Source organism: Tinamus guttatus, unplaced genomic scaffold (assembly GCF_059628265.1).
Source record: "Tinamus guttatus ecotype Peru unplaced genomic scaffold, ASM5962826v1 Tinamus_guttatus_pri_ptg001325l, whole genome shotgun sequence".
Classification (NCBI taxonomy): domain Eukaryota; kingdom Metazoa; phylum Chordata; class Aves; order Tinamiformes; family Tinamidae; genus Tinamus; species Tinamus guttatus.
The window spans coordinates 1-16,322 of NW_028289859.1; the positions used below are offsets into that span (position 1 = coordinate 1).

Below are 16,322 nucleotides of genomic sequence, written 5' to 3' on the forward strand. Positions count from 1 at the left end.
TGCGGAAACGGGAAAAAACGGGCAAAAATGGGCAGAAACGGGGCGTCAGCCCTGCGCTGCCGCGTGTTGAACCCAGAACCTGCAGAAACGGGAAAAAACGGGAAAAAATGGGCAGGAACGGAGCGTCAGCCCTGCGCTGCCGCGTGTTGAACCGCAGAACCTGCGGAAACGGGCAAAAACGGGCAAAAACGGGAGGAAACGGGGCGTCAGCCCTGCGCTGCCGCGTGTTGAACCCCAGAACCTGTGGAACGGGAAAAAACGGGCAAAAATGGGCAGGAACGCCCCGTCAGCCCTGCGCTGCCGCGTGTTGAACCCCAGAACCTGCGGAAACGGGAAAAAACGGGCAAAAACGGGCAGAAACGGGGCGTCAGCCCTGCGCTGCCGCGTGTTGAACCCCAGAACCTGCGGGAATGGGCAAAAACGGGCAAAAACGGGCAGAAATGGGGCGTCAGTCCTGCGCTGCCGCGTGTTGAACCCCAAAACCTGCAGGAATGGGCAAAAACGGGTGGAAACGGGTGGAAACGGGCAGGAATGCCCCGTCAGCCCTGCGCTGCCGCGTGTTGAACCCCAAAACCTGTGGAAACGGGAAAAAACAGGCAAAAACAGGCAGAAACGGGGCGTCAGCCTTGTGCTGCCGCGTGTTGAACCCCAAAACCTGCAGGAATGGGCAAAAACGGGTGGAAACGGGCGGAAACGGGCAGAAACGGGGGCTCGGGGCCGCGTCCTCACCTCGATGTTGCCGCCCACGCGGGCCAGCAGCGGGGGCAGCGGTTTGTCCTTCTCGTTCCGTAGCTGCCGCTTGGACTGGCGCCGGCCTGGGGACATTGGGGACATTGGGGACACGGAGGGGACACGGGCCCTGGGGCTGCCCTTGGGCTCCCGGGGCCACCGCCAGTGTCCCCCGGGCCACCCCGGGGACACAGAGAGGATGCAGAGGGGACACCGAGGGACATGGAGGGGATGCGGAGGGGACACAGGGGACATGGAGGGTTGCAGAGGGGACGTGTAGGGGACACCAAGGGGACATGGAGGGGGCACAGAGGGGACACAGGGGACATGGAGGGTTGCAGAGGGGACGCAGAGGGGACACAGAGGGGACACAGGGGATATGAAGGGTTGCAGAGGGGACACAGAGGGGACACAGGGGACATGAAGGGGACACGGAGGGGACACAGGGGACATGGAGGGTTGCAGAGGGGACACGGAGGGGACACTCACCCTCGGGCCGCTCGTCGAAGTCCTCGTCCTCCTCCTCGGAGCCCACCGAGTACTCGGACTGGTTGTCTGCAGGGGACAGTGACACCCATGGGCACGGGGACCCCAGGGACCCCGTCACCTGGACACCCTCCTTGTCACCCCAGCACTCCCTGGTCACTCCCGGTGGCCTGTGTCACCACAAGAACTCCCCCAGTCACTTCAAATACTCCCTTGTCACCCCCTGTGCCCCCTTGGTCACCCCAATGTCCCTTTTGCCATCCCAATGTCCCTTTCGTCACCTCCAAGAGCTCCCTTGTCACCTGCGGCGCTTGTCACCCAAGAGGGTGTCACCCTCAAAGGTCTCTCATTGCCCCAAATACAACCACCCCAAAGAGTCTCCCTTGCCACCTCCGTGTCCCCCTCAACACTGTCCCCGTCACACACAACACCACACCCCCAAATACACCCCATGACCCCCAATACTCCCTTGTCACCGTGAATACCCCCTTGGTCCTCCTGGACGTCATGGTTGTAGTTGAGCTGTTCTCAACACCTACTTTTCTGGTCCTTCCAGGTCCTCCCGGGTCCTCCTAGTGTCCCCTAGACCCCTTCCCCGTGTCCTCTGTATTCCCCAGCATCCCCAGCACCCACCTTGGTCCTCCTGGACGTCTTGGTTGTAGTTGACCTGTTCTCGATACCTGTTCGTCTGGTCCTTCCAGGTTCTCCCAAGCCCTCCCAGAGCCTCCTAGTGCATCCTAGACCCCTTCCCCATGTCCCCCATCTGTCCCGGTGTCCCCAGCACCCACCTTGGTCCTACTGGAGGTCTTGGTTGTAGCTGACCTGTTCTCAACACCCTCTTGTCTGGTCCTCCCAGTGCCTCCTAGTGTCCCCTAGACCCCTTTCTCGTGTGCCCTGTGTGCCCCGGTGTCCCCGCGCCTACCTTGGTCCTCCTGGGCAGCGGCGTTGTGGTTGACCTGTTCTGAACATCTGCTTGTCTGGTCCTCCCAGGTCCTCCTAGTGTCCCCCAGACTCCCTTCCCATGTCCCCCATGTGCCCCGGTGTCCCCGCGCCTACCTTGGTCCTCCTGCGCGGCGGCGTTGTAGTTGACCTGTTCTCAACACCTGCTTGTCTGGTCCTCCCAGGTCCTCCTAGTGTCCCCTAGACCCCTTCCCCATGTCCCCGATGTCCCCAGCACCTACCTTGGTCCTCCTGGGCGCTGTCATTGTAGTTGACCTGTTCTGAACACCTGCTTGTCTGGTCCTCCCAGTGTCCCCTAGACCCCTTTCCCGTGTCCCCCGTGTCCTCCGGTGTCCCCGCGCCCACCTTGGTCCTCCTGGACGTCTTGGTTGTAGTTGACCTGTTCTCAACACCTGCTTGTCTGGTCCTCCCAGTGTCCCCCAGACCCCTTCCCCGTGTCCCCTGTGTCCCCCGGTGTCCCCGCGCCCACCTTGGTCCTCCTGGGCGGCGTCGTTGTAGTTGACCTGCTTGCGCACCCGCTTGCCCTTGCCCAGGTTGCGCGCCAGGTCCTCCTGCTGCTGCTCGTAGTGGTGCCGCAGCAGCTTCTCCCAGTAGTCGGGGTCCACGTTCTCCTCCTGCTTGATGATCTCCCGCTCGATCTCCTCGATCTGTGGGCACCCATGGGTGATGTGACCCTCGCGGCGGCCCCTCCAGGTCACCGGGCCACCTGGGGGGGTGGCCGTGGGCACAGGGTGGCTTCCGCTGCACTCCTGTGGTCTCCTGCTGTTGGCCCCAGTTCTGTCACCCCCATTGGCCCCTTCCCCATCATCCTGTCACCCACAGCTCTGTGACCTCCCACTCTGTCACCTTCAGCTCCATCATCCCCAGCTCCGTCACCTCCTTGTCCCCAGCTCCACTGTCCCCACCTTTATCACCTCCTTGTCCCCATCTCCGTCGCATCCTTTTCCCCAGCTCTGTTACCTCCAACTCTGTCACCTGCTTGTCCCCACCTCCATCACCTCCCTGTCCCCATCTCCATCACCTCCTCGTCCCCATCTCCATCACCTCCTTGTCTCTCAGCTCCGTCACCTCCAGCTCCACCGTCTCGATCTCTGTCACCTCCTTGTCCCCAGCTCCATCATCTCGCTGTCCCCAGCTCCATCACCTCCTCGCCCCCAGCTCCGTCACCTCCAGCTTCACCGTCCCCATCTCCGTCACCTCCTTGTCCCCATCTCTGTCCCCTCCAGCTCCATTGTCCCCATCTCCGTCACCTCCTTGTCCCCAGCTCCGTCCTCTCCAGCTCCACCATCCCCAGCTCCATCATCTCCTCATCCCCATCTCTGTCACCTCCTTGTCCCCATCTCCGTCCCCTCCAGCTCTGTCCCCTCCAGCTCCGTCACCTCCTTGTCCCCAGCTCCGTCACCTCCAGCTTCACCGTCCCCAGCTCCATCATCTCCTTGTCCCCATCTCTGTCCCCTCCAGCTCCATCACCTCCACCTTCGTCACCTCCAGCTCCATTCTCCCATCTCCGTCACCTCCTTGTCCCCAACTCCGTCCCCTCCAGCTCCACTGTCCCCAGCTCCATCATCTCCTTGTCCCCACCTCCATTACCTCCTCATCCCCATCTCTGTCACCTCCTTGTCCCACCTCCATCCCCTCCAGCTCCGTCCCCTCCAGCTCCGTCACCTCCTTGTCCCCAGCTCCGTCACCTCCATCTTCACCGTCCCCATCTCCATCACCCTCTTGTCCCCCACCCCGTCCCCGCGTGGGCGCCCACCTTGTCCTCCTCGCGCACGACGTACTGGGCCACCTTGAAGGAGCTCAGGTACTCGTTCATGTTCTGCACGTCGGCGTCGTCGGTGGCGTCCTGGTTGCGGTCCAGGAGCCGCGCGATGGCCTCGTTGTCGTAGTGGATGACGCTGCTGTCCTCCTCCTTGTTGTCCCCTGCGCCGCCCCACGTCAGCCGCTGGCGGGACCCGCGCCAGCGCCACGCGTGGCCCCGCCAGCGCCGCGCGGTGACGTGTCACCGCCATGCGTTGACATGTCACGGTCACGCGTTGACGGGGTGTCAACACTTGTTGACGGGGAGCCAACATGTGTTGACATGGCACCAACACGCGTTGACGTGGCACCACTGCATGTTGATGTGGCACCAACACGCGTTGACATGTCACCGTCAAGCGTTGACGTGGTGCCACCATGCGTTGACGTGGCACGGCCGCGCGTTGATGTGGCACCAACACACATTGATGGGGCGCCAACACACGTTGATGTGACACCAACACGTGTTGAGGTGTCACCAACACATGTTGATGTGTCACTGCCATGCGATGATGTGTCACCGCCATGCGCTAACATGTCACCAACACATGTTCATGTGTCACCACCATGTGCCACTACCACGCGCTGATGTCACCACATTTTGACATGTCACCACCACACATTGACATGTCACTACCATGTTCTGATGTGTCACCGTCACATTTGATGGGCCACCACCACAGACTGACGTGTCACCACCACACATTGATGCTTCACTGCCACGTGTTGACATGCCAATGCCACACGTTGACGTGTCACCGCCACACACTGACATGTGACCGTCACGTTGTGTCACTGTCGCGTCGTGTCACCGCCACACGTTGATGTGTCACCGTCACGCATCGCCAAGGTCAGCAAGGCCCAACACGGCCTAACATGGCCCCACAGACCAACATGCCCCACAATGCACCAGCATGGACCAGCATGGCCCAACAGGGCTTCACATGCCCCAACACGAGCCAACATGGCCCAACAAGGCCTCACATGCCCAATATGGCCTCGACAAGGCCTCGCGTGGTCTAACGTCCTCCTATGTGGTCTTACATGACCCAACATGGCTTTGCACAGCCCATGCAGCCTCGTAACGCCCAACGTGGGCATCACATGGCCCCAGCACGGCCTTGCGTGGTCTCACGTGCTCCAACATGGCCTTGGATGACCCAACGTGACTTCACATGCCCAACGGAACCCAACGTGGCCTTGGATGACCCAACGTGTCTTCACACAACCCAACGCGGCCTTGGATAACCCAATGTGTCTTCATGCAGCTCAACACAATCCAACGTGGCCTTGGATGACCCAATATGGCCTCACACACCCCAACGTGGCCTTGGATGCCCCATGTGTCTTCACGCAACCCAGTGTGGCCTTGGGTGACCCAACATGGGCATCATATGGCCCCAGCACAACCCAACACAGCCTTGGACACTCCAACACATCTTCACACAACCCAACGTGGCCTTGGATGACCCAATATGGCCTCACACACTCAACACAACCCAGCATGGCCTTGGATGACCCAACATGTGTTCACGCCACCCAACATGGCCTTGGATGACCCAACATGGGCATCATACAGCCCCAACACAACCCAACGTAGCCTTGGACGCCCCAACGTGTCTTCACGCAACCCAACGAGGTTGTGGATGACCCAACACGGCCTCACACACCCCAACACAACCCAATGTGGCCTTGGACGCCCCAACGTGTCTTCACACAACCCAGTGAGGTCTTGGATGACCCAACATGGCCTCACACACCCAACACAACCCAACGTGGCCTTGGATGACCCAACATGGGCATCATACGGCCCCAGCACAACCCAACGTGGCCTTGGACACCCCAACGTGTCTTCACGCAACCCAACACGGCCTCGTCACCCCCACCGCGACGCGACGCGGCCTCCGGAGGCCCCGACTCACCCTCATTCTCGTCCTTGAAGAGCTCCTCGGTGCCGAACTTGAGGATGTCGTCGAGCTCCTGCTTGGACATGCTGCCCGCCTTGGAGCCCAGCCCCGGACGCACCACCAGGTGCGTGAGCATCATCTTGCGCTTGGCCACCTGCGTGATGCGCTCCTCCACCGAGGCCCGCGTCACGAAGCGGTAGATCATCACCTTGTTGGCCTGGCCGATGCGGTGCGCCCGGCTGAAGGCCTGCGCGCAAGGGGGGACAGCGGTGGGTACACCGGGAAGGCCACCGCGGCGTGGGGACAAGGGGAGGAACACGGGAGCGGGGACACCATGAAGGTCACCATGATGTGGGAACACCGGGAGGAACATGGGAGCGGGGACGTCGTGAAGGCCACCACGATGTGGGGACAGTGGAAAGGATGTGGGAGTGGGGACGTCATGGAGGCCACCTCAATGTGGGGACACCAGGAGGGACACAGGAGCAGGGAGATGGTGATGGGGACATTGGTGCGGGGGACACTGTGAAGGCCATGCCAATGTGGGGACACCACGAAGGTCACCACGATGTGAGGACACTGGGAGGGACATGGGAGTGGGGATGTCACAGAGGCCACCATGACATGGGGACACCAGGAGGGACAGGGGAGCAGGGATACCATGAAGGTCACCATGATCTGGGGACACCAAGAGGGACATGGGAGTGGGGACATCACAGAGGCCACCGTGATGTGGGGACAGCGGGAGGGTCATGGGAGTGAGGACACCATGAAAGTCACCACAAAGGAATGGGGACATCATGATGTGGGGACACGGGGAGGGACATGGGAGCGGGGATGTTGTGGAGGCCACCACAATGTGGGGACACCGGGAGGGTCATGGGAGGGGACACCATGAAGGTCACCACAAGGGAGTGAGGACGTTGTGATGTGGGGACACCGGGAGGGTCACGGGAGGGGGGACGTTGTGGAGGCCACCACAATGTGGGGACACCGGGAGGGTCACGGGAGTGGGGACACCATGAAGGTCACCATGATCTGGGGACACCAAGAGGGACATGGGAGTGGGGACTTCACAGAGGCCACCGTGATGTGGGGACATCGGGAGGGACATGGGAGCGGGGACACCATGGAGGTCACCACAAGGGAGTGGGGACGTTGTGATGTGGGGACACGGGGAGGGACACAGGAGCGGGGACACCATGAAGGTCACCACAAGGGAGTGGGGACGTTGTGATGCAAGGACACCGGGAGGGACACGGGAGCGGGGACACCATGAAGGTCACCACAAAGGAATGGGGACATGGTGATGTGGGGACACAGGGAGGGACCCGGGAGCGGGGAGATGGCAGCGGGGATGTTGGTGTGGGGCCACCCTGGGGACACCGGGAGGGCCGCGGGGGGCGGGGACAGGCGGTGGCCGCGCGGTGGCACCTGGATGTCGTTGTGCGGGTTCCAGTCGGAGTCGAAGATGACGACGGTGTCGGCCGTGGCCAGGTTGATGCCGAGGCCGCCGGCGCGCGTGGACAGCAGGAAGCAGAACTGCTGCGCGCCGGGCGCTGCGGGGGCACCCGTGGGCGACGGGGACCGCGGCGCCCGCCCGCGGCGCCCCAACTGCCCCCCGGGGCGTCAGGGACACCCAAATACCCCCCGGCTGTGTCTGAAACTGCCCCCCGGGCGTCAGGGACACCCAAATATCCCCCGGTGGTGCCCTGAACTGCTCCTGGGGTGTCAGGGAGACCCAAATACCCCCTGGCTGCGCCTGAAACTGCCCCCTGGGGTGTCAGGGACACCCAAATACCCACCTGGTGGTGCCCAAAACTGCCCCCCAGGGTATCAGGGAGACCCAAATACCCCCCAGCGGCACCCAAACTGCCCCTGCGGTGTCAGGGAGACCCAAATACCCCCCGGCTGTGTCTGAAACTGCCCCCGGGGTGTCAGGGACACCCAAATACCCCATGGCGGCGCCCGAAACTGCCCCCCAGCGTGCCAGGGAGACCCAAATATCCACCAGCTGCGCCTGAAACTGCCCCTCGCAGTGTCAGGGAGACCCAAATACCCCCCGACTGCACCCGGAACTGCCCCTCCGGGGTGTCAAGGACACCCAAATACCCCCCGGCTGCGCCTGAAACCGCCCCCTGGGATGTCAGGGAAAACCAAATACGCCCCAGCTGCACCCGAAACTGCCCCTTGGGGTGTCACAGAGACCCAAATACCCCCCGGTGGTGCCCTGAACTGCCCCCCAGGGTGTCAGGGAGACCCAAATACACCCCAGTAGTGCCCAAAACTGCCCCCTGGGGTGTCAGGGAGACCCAAATACCCCCCGTCTGCGCCTGAAACTGCCCCCGGGGTGTCAGAGAGACCCAAATACCCCCAGCTGCGCCCAGAACTGCCCCCGGGGTGCCAGGGACACTCAAATACCCTCCGGTTGTACCCAAAACGGCACCCAGGGTGGCTGGGAGACCCCAAAACCCCCTGGCTTCACCCGAAACTGCCCCTTGGGGTGTCAGAAAGACCCCAAAACCCCCCATCTGCACCCAAAACTTGACAGGGGACAACAGGAGACCCAAATACTCCCCATCTACGCCCAAAACTGCCCCCGGGGGTGTCAGGGAGACCCCAAAACCGCCCGTCTGCACCCGAACGCGTGGGTCCCCCGTCCCGGACGCCTGGGCCCCCGGCGCCGTACCGTTGAAGCGGTCGATGGCCTCCTGGCGCAGGGCGCCCGTGATGCCGCCGTCGATGCGCTCGTACTTGTAGCCCTCGTAGTCCAGGAAGTCCTCGAGCAGGTCCAGCATCTTGGTCATCTGCGGGACGGGGCACCCATGGGTGCTGGGGGGCACCCGGCGCGGGGCTGGGGGTGCTGGCAGGGGGTGTTGGTGGCGCTGGGAGCACTGGAGGCCTCAGGGGTCCCCTGGGGGTCTCAGGGGTCCCTATAGGGCTCTGTGGGTGCCAGGGCACCCTTGGGTGCTACCTGAGAGAAGATGAGCACGTGGTGGCCCTGCAAGAGCTGTGGGTCCCTGTGGGACTCTGTGGGTCCCAGGGGTGTCTGCGGGTCCCTATGGGGATCTGTGGGTCCCTGGGGTCCCTGTGTGTCCCCGTGTGTCCCCAGCACCCGTGGGTGCTACCTGGGAGAAGATGAGCACGCGGTGGCCCTGCAGGAGCTGTGGGTCCCTATGGGGCTCTGGAGGTCCCAGGGGTGTCTGTGGGTCCCTATGGGGCTCTGTGGGTCCCGGGGGTCCCTGTGGGTCCCCACATGTCCCCAGCACCCTTGGGTGCTACCTGGGAGAAGATGAGCACGCGGTGGCCCTGCAGGAGCTGTGGGTCCCTATGGGGCTCTGTGGGTCCCAGGGGTCCCCATGGGTCCCCATGGGTCCCCAGCACCCTTGGGTGCTACCTGGGAGAAGATGAGCACGCGGTGGCCCTGCAGGAGCTGCGGGTCCCTATGGGGCTCTGGGGGTCCCAGGGGTGTCTGTGGGTCCCCAGCGCCCTTGGGTGCTACCTGGGAGAAGATGAGCACGCGGTGGCCCTGCAAGAGCTGTGGGTCCCTGTGGGACTCTGTGGGTCCCAGGGGTGTCTGCGGGTCCCTATGGGGATCTGTGGGTCCCTGGGGTCCCTGTGGGTCCCCACGTGTCCCCAGCACCCTTGGGTGCTACCTGGGAGAAGATGAGCATGCGGTGGCCCTGCAGGAGCTGTGGGTCCCTATGGGGCTCTGTGGGTCCCCGTGGGTCCCCATGTGTCCCCAGCACCCTTGGGTGCTACCTGGGAGAAGATGAGCACGCGGTGGCCCTGCAGGAGCTGTGGGTCCCTATGGGGCTCTGTGGGTCCCAGGCTTGTCTGTGGGCCCCTATGGGGCTCTGTGGGTCCCTATGGGGCTCTGTGGGTCCCCATGGGTCCCCATGTGTCCCCAGCACCCTTGGGTGCTACCTGGGAGAAGATGAGCACGCGGTGGCCCTGCTCCTTCAGCTTCCGCAGCATCTTCTGCAGCAGCAGCAGCTTCCCCGAGGCCTTGATGAGGGCCCCCCCCTCGTAGGCGCCGCTCGGCAGCTTGGGGGACTCCTGGGGACAGGGGGGACAAGGGACAGGGGGGCACAGGGGACACAAGGGACAAGGGGCAGAGGGGGACAGCGTCAGGGCCGCCCGTGCCCGGTGGGCCCCCCCGACAGGGCTGCTCTCGGGCCCCAAAGTTCCCCCCGAGGTCCCCAATGTCCCCCCCGTGTCCCTCAAGGTCCCGCTGGTCCCTGATGTCCCCCCCATGTCCTCCCATTCCTCAAGGTCCCCCCTATGTCCCTGCACGTCCCTTCAACCCCCTCAATTTGCCAATGTCCCCATTCCCCCATCTCCCTCCGTTCCCCTGTGTCACTCCATGTCCCTATGTCCCCACATATCCCCCCATGTATCCCTCCATGTCCCCATGTTCCCCCTTGTCCCCCCAGGTCCCCACGTTCCTCCGGTGTCCCTCCATGTCCCCATGTCCCCGCGTCTCTACGTTCCTCCTGGTCCCTCCATGTGCCCCTGTCCCTCCATGTCCCCGCATCCCCCAGTGGCCCCATGTCCCCACATCCTCGCGTTGCCCCGCAGCCCCGTGTCCCTCCATGTCCCCATGTCCCCCCACATCCCCCAGTGTCCCCCTGTGTCCCCACATCCTCAGGGTCCCCCGCTGCCCCGCGTTCGCCCTGTGTCCCTCCATGTCCCTGTGTCTCCCCATCCCCATGTTCCCACGTTCCCCCTTGTCCCACCATGTCCCCATGTCCCCCTGCATCCCCCAGTGTCCCCGTGTCCCCACATCCTCAGGTCCCCCCACTGCCCCGTGTCCCTCCATGTCCATATGTCCCCCCGTGTCCCCTAGTGTCCCCGTGTCCCCCCCATGTCCATATGTCGCCCCCGTCCCTCCATGTTCCCGTGTCCCCCCATGTCCATATGTCCCCCCATGTCCCTCCATGTCCCCGTGTCCCTCCATGTCCCCGCACGTCCCCGCACCATGGCGGCCACGGGGAACAGGTAGGGGTGGTTGCAGCACTTCTTCAGGTCCATCATGATGTTGAGCAGCGACACCTGGTTGCCGCCGCCGCGCGAGTTGAGCGCCTCGAAGTTGCGCGTCAGGATGTACTTGTAGTACTTCCTGCGGGGACGCGGCGTGGGCCCCGGCGTCCGGGGGGCCCCGGCGTCCGGGGGGGCCCAGGGGCCCGGGGTTGGGACCTCCCTGGGGCCCAGGCGTCCGGGGGGCCCAGGTGTCCAGGGGGGGCTCAGGCATCCAAGGAGGGGCCCAGGCGTCCAGGGGGCCCAGGTGTCCGGGCACTTTCCCTCCCTGCTCCCTGGGGCCCAGACGTCCAGGGTCCCACGTGTCCGGGGGGCCCCGGCATCCGGGGGGACCCAGGGGCCCGGGGTTGGGACCTCCCTGGGGCCCAGGCGTCCGGGGTCCCAGGTGTCTGGGGCGGGGGGGGCCAGGGGCCCAGGGTTGGGACCTCCCTGGGGCCCAGGAGTCCGGGAAGGGCCCAGGTGCCCAGGAGGGGCCCAGGCGTCCGGGCGCTCTCCGTCCCCATTCCCCAGGTGTCCGGGCGCTCTCCCTCCCCACTCCCGGGGCCCAGGCGTCCGGGCGCTCTCCCTCCCCATTCCCCAGTATCCAGGTGCTCTCCCTCCCCGCTCCCGGGGCCCAGGCGTCCGGGCGCTCTCCCTCCCCATTCCCCAGTATCCAGGTGCTCTCCATCCCCGCTCCCGGGGCCCAGGCGTCCGGGCGCTCTCCCTCCCCATTCCCCAGTATCCAGGTGCTCTCCATCCCCGCTCCCGGGGCCCAGGCGTCCGGGCGCTCTCCCTCCCCATTCCCCAGTATCCAGGTGCTCTCCATCCCCGCTCCCGGGGCCCAGGCGTCCGGGCGCTCTCCCTCCCCATTCCCCAGTATCCAGGTGCTCTCCCTCCCCTCTCCCGGGGCCCAGGCGTCCGGGCGCTCTCCCTCCCCATTCCCCAGTATCCAGGTGCTCTCCATCCCCGCTCCCGGGGCCCAGGCGTCCGGGCGCTCTCCCTCCCCATTCCCCAGTATCCAGGTGCTCTCCCTCCCCACTCCCGGGGCCCAGGCGTCCGGGCGCTCTCCCTCCCCATTCCCCAGTATCCAGGTGCTCTCCCTCCCCATTCCCCAGCATCCTGGTGCTCTCCCTCCCCATTCCCCGGCGTCCGGGCGCTCTCCGTCCCCGCTCCCGGGGCCCCGGCGTCCGGGCGGCCGTACTTCTGCATGGGGCTGAGCTCCACGCGCACGATGAGCTCCGTCTTGGCCGGCATGTTCTTGAAGACGTCGGCCTTGAGGCGCCGCAGCATGTGGGGGCCCAGCAGGTCGTGCAGCTTCTTGATCTGGTCCTCCTTGGAGATGTCGGCAAACTCCTCCAGGAAGCCCTCCAGGTTGCTGCGCGGGGACACGGAGTGACACCGGGGACATGGGGGGGGGCACGGGGACACGTGGGGGACACGGGGGACGCAGGGGATGTGGGGATGTGCGAGGGACACAGGGGACATGGAGACATGGGGATGCACAGGAACGTGGGGACCATGGAGGGGACATGGGGACACGGGGGACATTGGGGTACATAGGGGAACATGGACACACGGGGGGACATGGGGAATATGGAGACCTGGGGATACGTAGGAAGGTGGGGAACATGGAGGGGACACGGGGGACATTGTGGGACATGGGCACATGGAGGGACACGGGGAATATGGAGACATGGGAATACGCAGGAATGTGGGGAACGTGGAGGGGACATGGGGACGCATGACGATGCATGTGACAAGAGGGGACATGAGCACGTGGGAACACGCAGGGAGATGGAGGGGACATGGGGGGACATGGACACACAGGGGGACATGGGGGATATGGAGACATGGGGATGTGCAGGAATGTGGGGAACATGGAGGGGACATGGGGACACGGGGGACATTGGAGGACATGGGGGGACACGGACACATGGGGGATATGGAGACATGGGGATACGCAGGAACGTGGGGAACGTGGAGGGGACATGGGGACATGAGGGACATGGGGACACGGGGGACACTGGGGGACATGGGCACATGGAGGGACATGGGGAATATGGAGACCTGGGGATACGCAGGAATGTGGGGAACGTGGAGGGGACATGGGGACACATGATGATGCCGGTGACAAGAGGGGACATGAGCACGTGGGAACACACAGGGAGATGAAGGGGACATGGGGACACAGGGGACATGGGGGGACATGGACACACGGGGGGACATGGACACACGGGGGGACATGGGGGATATGGAGACATGGGGATGTGCAGGAACGTGGGGAACGTGGAGGGGACATGGGGACATGAGGGACATGGGGACACGGGGGACATTGGGGGACATGGGGGGACACGGACACATGGGGGATATGGAGACCTGGGGATACACAGGAATGTGGGGAACATGGGGACACATGTCGATGCAGGTGACAAGAGGACATATGAGGCCATGGAAACACGCGGGGACACAGGGGACATGGGAGACGTGGGGACACGGGGACGCATGGGGATGTGGGGACAGAGATGCAGGTGACACGGGGGACACGCGGGGATGCACAGGGATGTGGAGGCCCAGGGGACAGGGAGACACTGGGGACATGGGGACAGGGAGATCCCGGGGACCCATGGGATGTGGGGACAGGACACATGGAGGGGATGGAGAAAACATAGGGACAGCAGGGACACCAAGGGACACGAGGGGACACGGAGCACACAAGGGGGCCTTGGGGGATATGAGAGGACCCTGGAGGACACAGGGGACACCAGGGGACACAGGGGGACAGGGAGGGATGTGGGGACACAGGGGGAACAGGAGACGCACAGGGGAAACAAGGGGGGAGCAGAGGGACACGGGGGACACTGGGGGGGGGAGAGGGGACATGAGGGGACCCGAGAGGACACAGGGGGACACAAGGGGACACAGGGGGACACGGGGGGACCTGGGGACGCACTTGAAGCGCTCGGGCGTGAGGAAGTTGAGCAGATGGAAAAGCTCCTCCAGGTTGTTCTGCAGCGGCGTCCCCGTGAGCAGCAGCTTGTGCTCGATCTTGTAGCCGTTCAGCACCCGGAAGAACTGCGGGGACGGGCACGTCAGCGCGGGGCCCCGGTGTCCAGGTGTCCCCGCGGGCCCCGGTGTCCGGGTGATCCCGAGGACCCCGGTGTCCAGGTGATCCCAAGGGGCCCGACGTCCAGGTGACCCCGCAGGTCCCAGTGTCTGGGTGACCCCGTGGATCCCAACGCCCCAATTCCCCCAAGGACCCTGGTGTCCAAGTGTCACCTTCCCATGGGGCCCAGGCATCCGGGTGTCCCCTCCCACCCCAGCAGGGCCCAGGCACCCAGGTGCCCCCCTCTACGGGGCCCAGGCGTCCGGGGTTCCCCCCCGCCCTGGGGCCCAGGCGTCCGAGGGCTCCCCCACAAGGGGCCCAGGCGTCCGGGTGCCCCCCGCCGCCCCCCCGGGCACCTTGGACTGGTTGTTCTTGAGCCGATGGGCCTCGTCCACGACCAGGCAGGCCCAGCGGATGGAGCCCAGCGCCGCCTGGTCGATGGTGACCAGCTCGTAGGACGTGAGCAGCACGTGGAACTTGACCTGCGCCTCCCGCTGCCGCCGGCGTGAGCGCGGGGCCCGGCCGGCCGGGTGACACCCCGCGCCGAGGGGCCCCGGTGTCCGGGTGACATCCCCGAGGGGCCCCGGTGTCCGGGTGACACCCCCAAAGGACCCTGGCACCCGGGCGATTCCCCCCACTGAGGGACCCCGGTGTCCATGCGACACCCCCGAGGGGCCCAGGGGCCCGGGCAACATCCCCCACCGAAGGACCCCAGTGTCCGGGTGACACCCCCAAGGGGCCCCAGTATCTGGGTCACATCCCCGAAGGGCCCTGGCATCCGGGTGATTCCCCCCACCGAGGGACCCCGGTGTCTGGGTGACAGCCCCAAGGGCCCCTGGTGGCCGGGTGACAAGCCCCACTGAGGGACCGCAATGTGTCCAGGTGACACCCACAAGGGGCCCTGGCATCCGGGTGACACCCCCCACCGAGGAGTCCTGGTGTCCAGGTGCAGCCCAAGAGACCCCGGTGTCCGGGTGACACTCCCAAGGGACCCCGGTGGCTAGGTGACACCCCCCCAAGGGACCCTGGTGTCCGGGTGACACCCCCCACCAAGGGGTCCTGGTGTCCAGGTGACACCCCCAAGGGGCCCCAGTGTCCAGGTGACACCCCACACCAAGGGGTCCCGGTGTTTGGGTGACACGCCCCCACTGAGGGACCCCGGGGGCTGGGTGGCACCCCACCAAGGGACCCTGGCATCCGGGTGACACTCCTGAAGGGCCCCGGCGTCCGGGCTCACCTTCATCTTGAAGGCCTTCTTGCCGCCCTTCATGGCGTTGTCCTCGAAGGAGAACTCGTTCTCGCGGATGATGGCGCGGCTGTCCTTGTCCCCGGTGTAGGTGACCACGTAGAAGGCGGGCGCCCACATCTGGAACTCGCGCTCCCAGTTGATGATGGTCGACAGGGGGGCGCTGACGAGGAAGGGGCCCTTGGTGTGGCCCTGGGGACAGCGCGTCACCCGCGGGGACACGTGTCACCCGCGGGGACATGCGTCGCTGCCGCCCGCGGGGACAGCGCGTCGCCCGCGGGGACACGTCACTGTCGCCCCTGGGGACAAGGCGTCACCCGTGGGGACAGGGTGTCACCTGTGGGGACCCGTGTCACTGTCACCCACACTGACACGTATCACTGTCACCCACGGGGACAGTGTGTCACCCGTGGGGACAGGGCATCACCCATGGGTGATGGGGACCTATGTCACTGTCACCCGCAGAGACATGTGTCACTGTCACCCATGGGAACAGCACATCACCCATGGAGACATGTGTCACTGTCACCTGTAGGGACAGGGTGCCACCTGTGGGGACCCGTGTCACTGTCACCCACAGGGACATATGTCACTGTCACCCATGGGGACAGGGCATCACCCATGGAGACACATGTCACTGTCACTCGTGGGGACAGCATATCACCTGCAGGGATAGTGTGTCCCCGCAGTGTCCCCAGGTGTCCCTGCAGTGTCCCCATGTGACCCCCAGTGTCCCCAGGTGTCTGCAGCTGTCCCCATGGTGTCCCTGCTGTATCCCCATGTGTCCCTGCAGTGTTCGCAGGGGCCTGTGGTGTCCCCAGGTGTCCCCGCGTGTCCCCGCAGTGTCCCCACAGTGTCCCCACGCGTCCCCGCGTGTCCCCACCTCCTTGTAGAGCGAGTAGAGGAACACGATGGTCTGGATGGTCTTGCCCAGCCCCATCTCGCCGGCCAGGATGGTGTCCCCACGTGTGCCCATGTGTCCCCATGTATCCCCACAGTGTCCCCACGCGTCCCCGCGCGTCCCCACCTCCTTGTAGAGCGAGTAGAGGAACACGATGGTCTGGATGGTCTT

At 64.8% G+C, this 16,322-nt stretch overlaps 1 protein-coding gene across 1 annotated transcript in view; it reads right to left on the reverse strand.

The window, feature by feature from the left end:
• Positions 1–125: 125 nt before the first annotated feature.
• Positions 126–16,322, reverse strand: part of LOC104581238 (ATP-dependent chromatin remodeler CHD3-like) — a gene marked incomplete at its 5' end in the record, with an annotated part of 33,271 nt that continues 17,074 nt past the window's right edge. Inside the window, 16 exons of the mRNA XM_088539019.1 lie at positions 126–160; positions 261–321; positions 620–655; positions 730–815; positions 1,219–1,284; positions 2,645–2,822; positions 3,932–4,098; positions 5,898–6,129; positions 7,317–7,441; positions 8,572–8,689; positions 9,810–9,941; positions 10,863–11,004; positions 12,103–12,276; positions 13,852–13,973; positions 14,361–14,498; positions 15,242–15,442. Of these exons, the coding sequence (XP_088395145.1) occupies positions 126–160; positions 261–321; positions 620–655; positions 730–815; positions 1,219–1,284; positions 2,645–2,822; positions 3,932–4,098; positions 5,898–6,129; positions 7,317–7,441; positions 8,572–8,689; positions 9,810–9,941; positions 10,863–11,004; positions 12,103–12,276; positions 13,852–13,973; positions 14,361–14,498; positions 15,242–15,442 (2,013 nt within the window). The remainder of the gene's footprint in view (positions 161–260; positions 322–619; positions 656–729; positions 816–1,218; positions 1,285–2,644; positions 2,823–3,931; positions 4,099–5,897; positions 6,130–7,316; positions 7,442–8,571; positions 8,690–9,809; positions 9,942–10,862; positions 11,005–12,102; positions 12,277–13,851; positions 13,974–14,360; positions 14,499–15,241; positions 15,443–16,322) is intronic.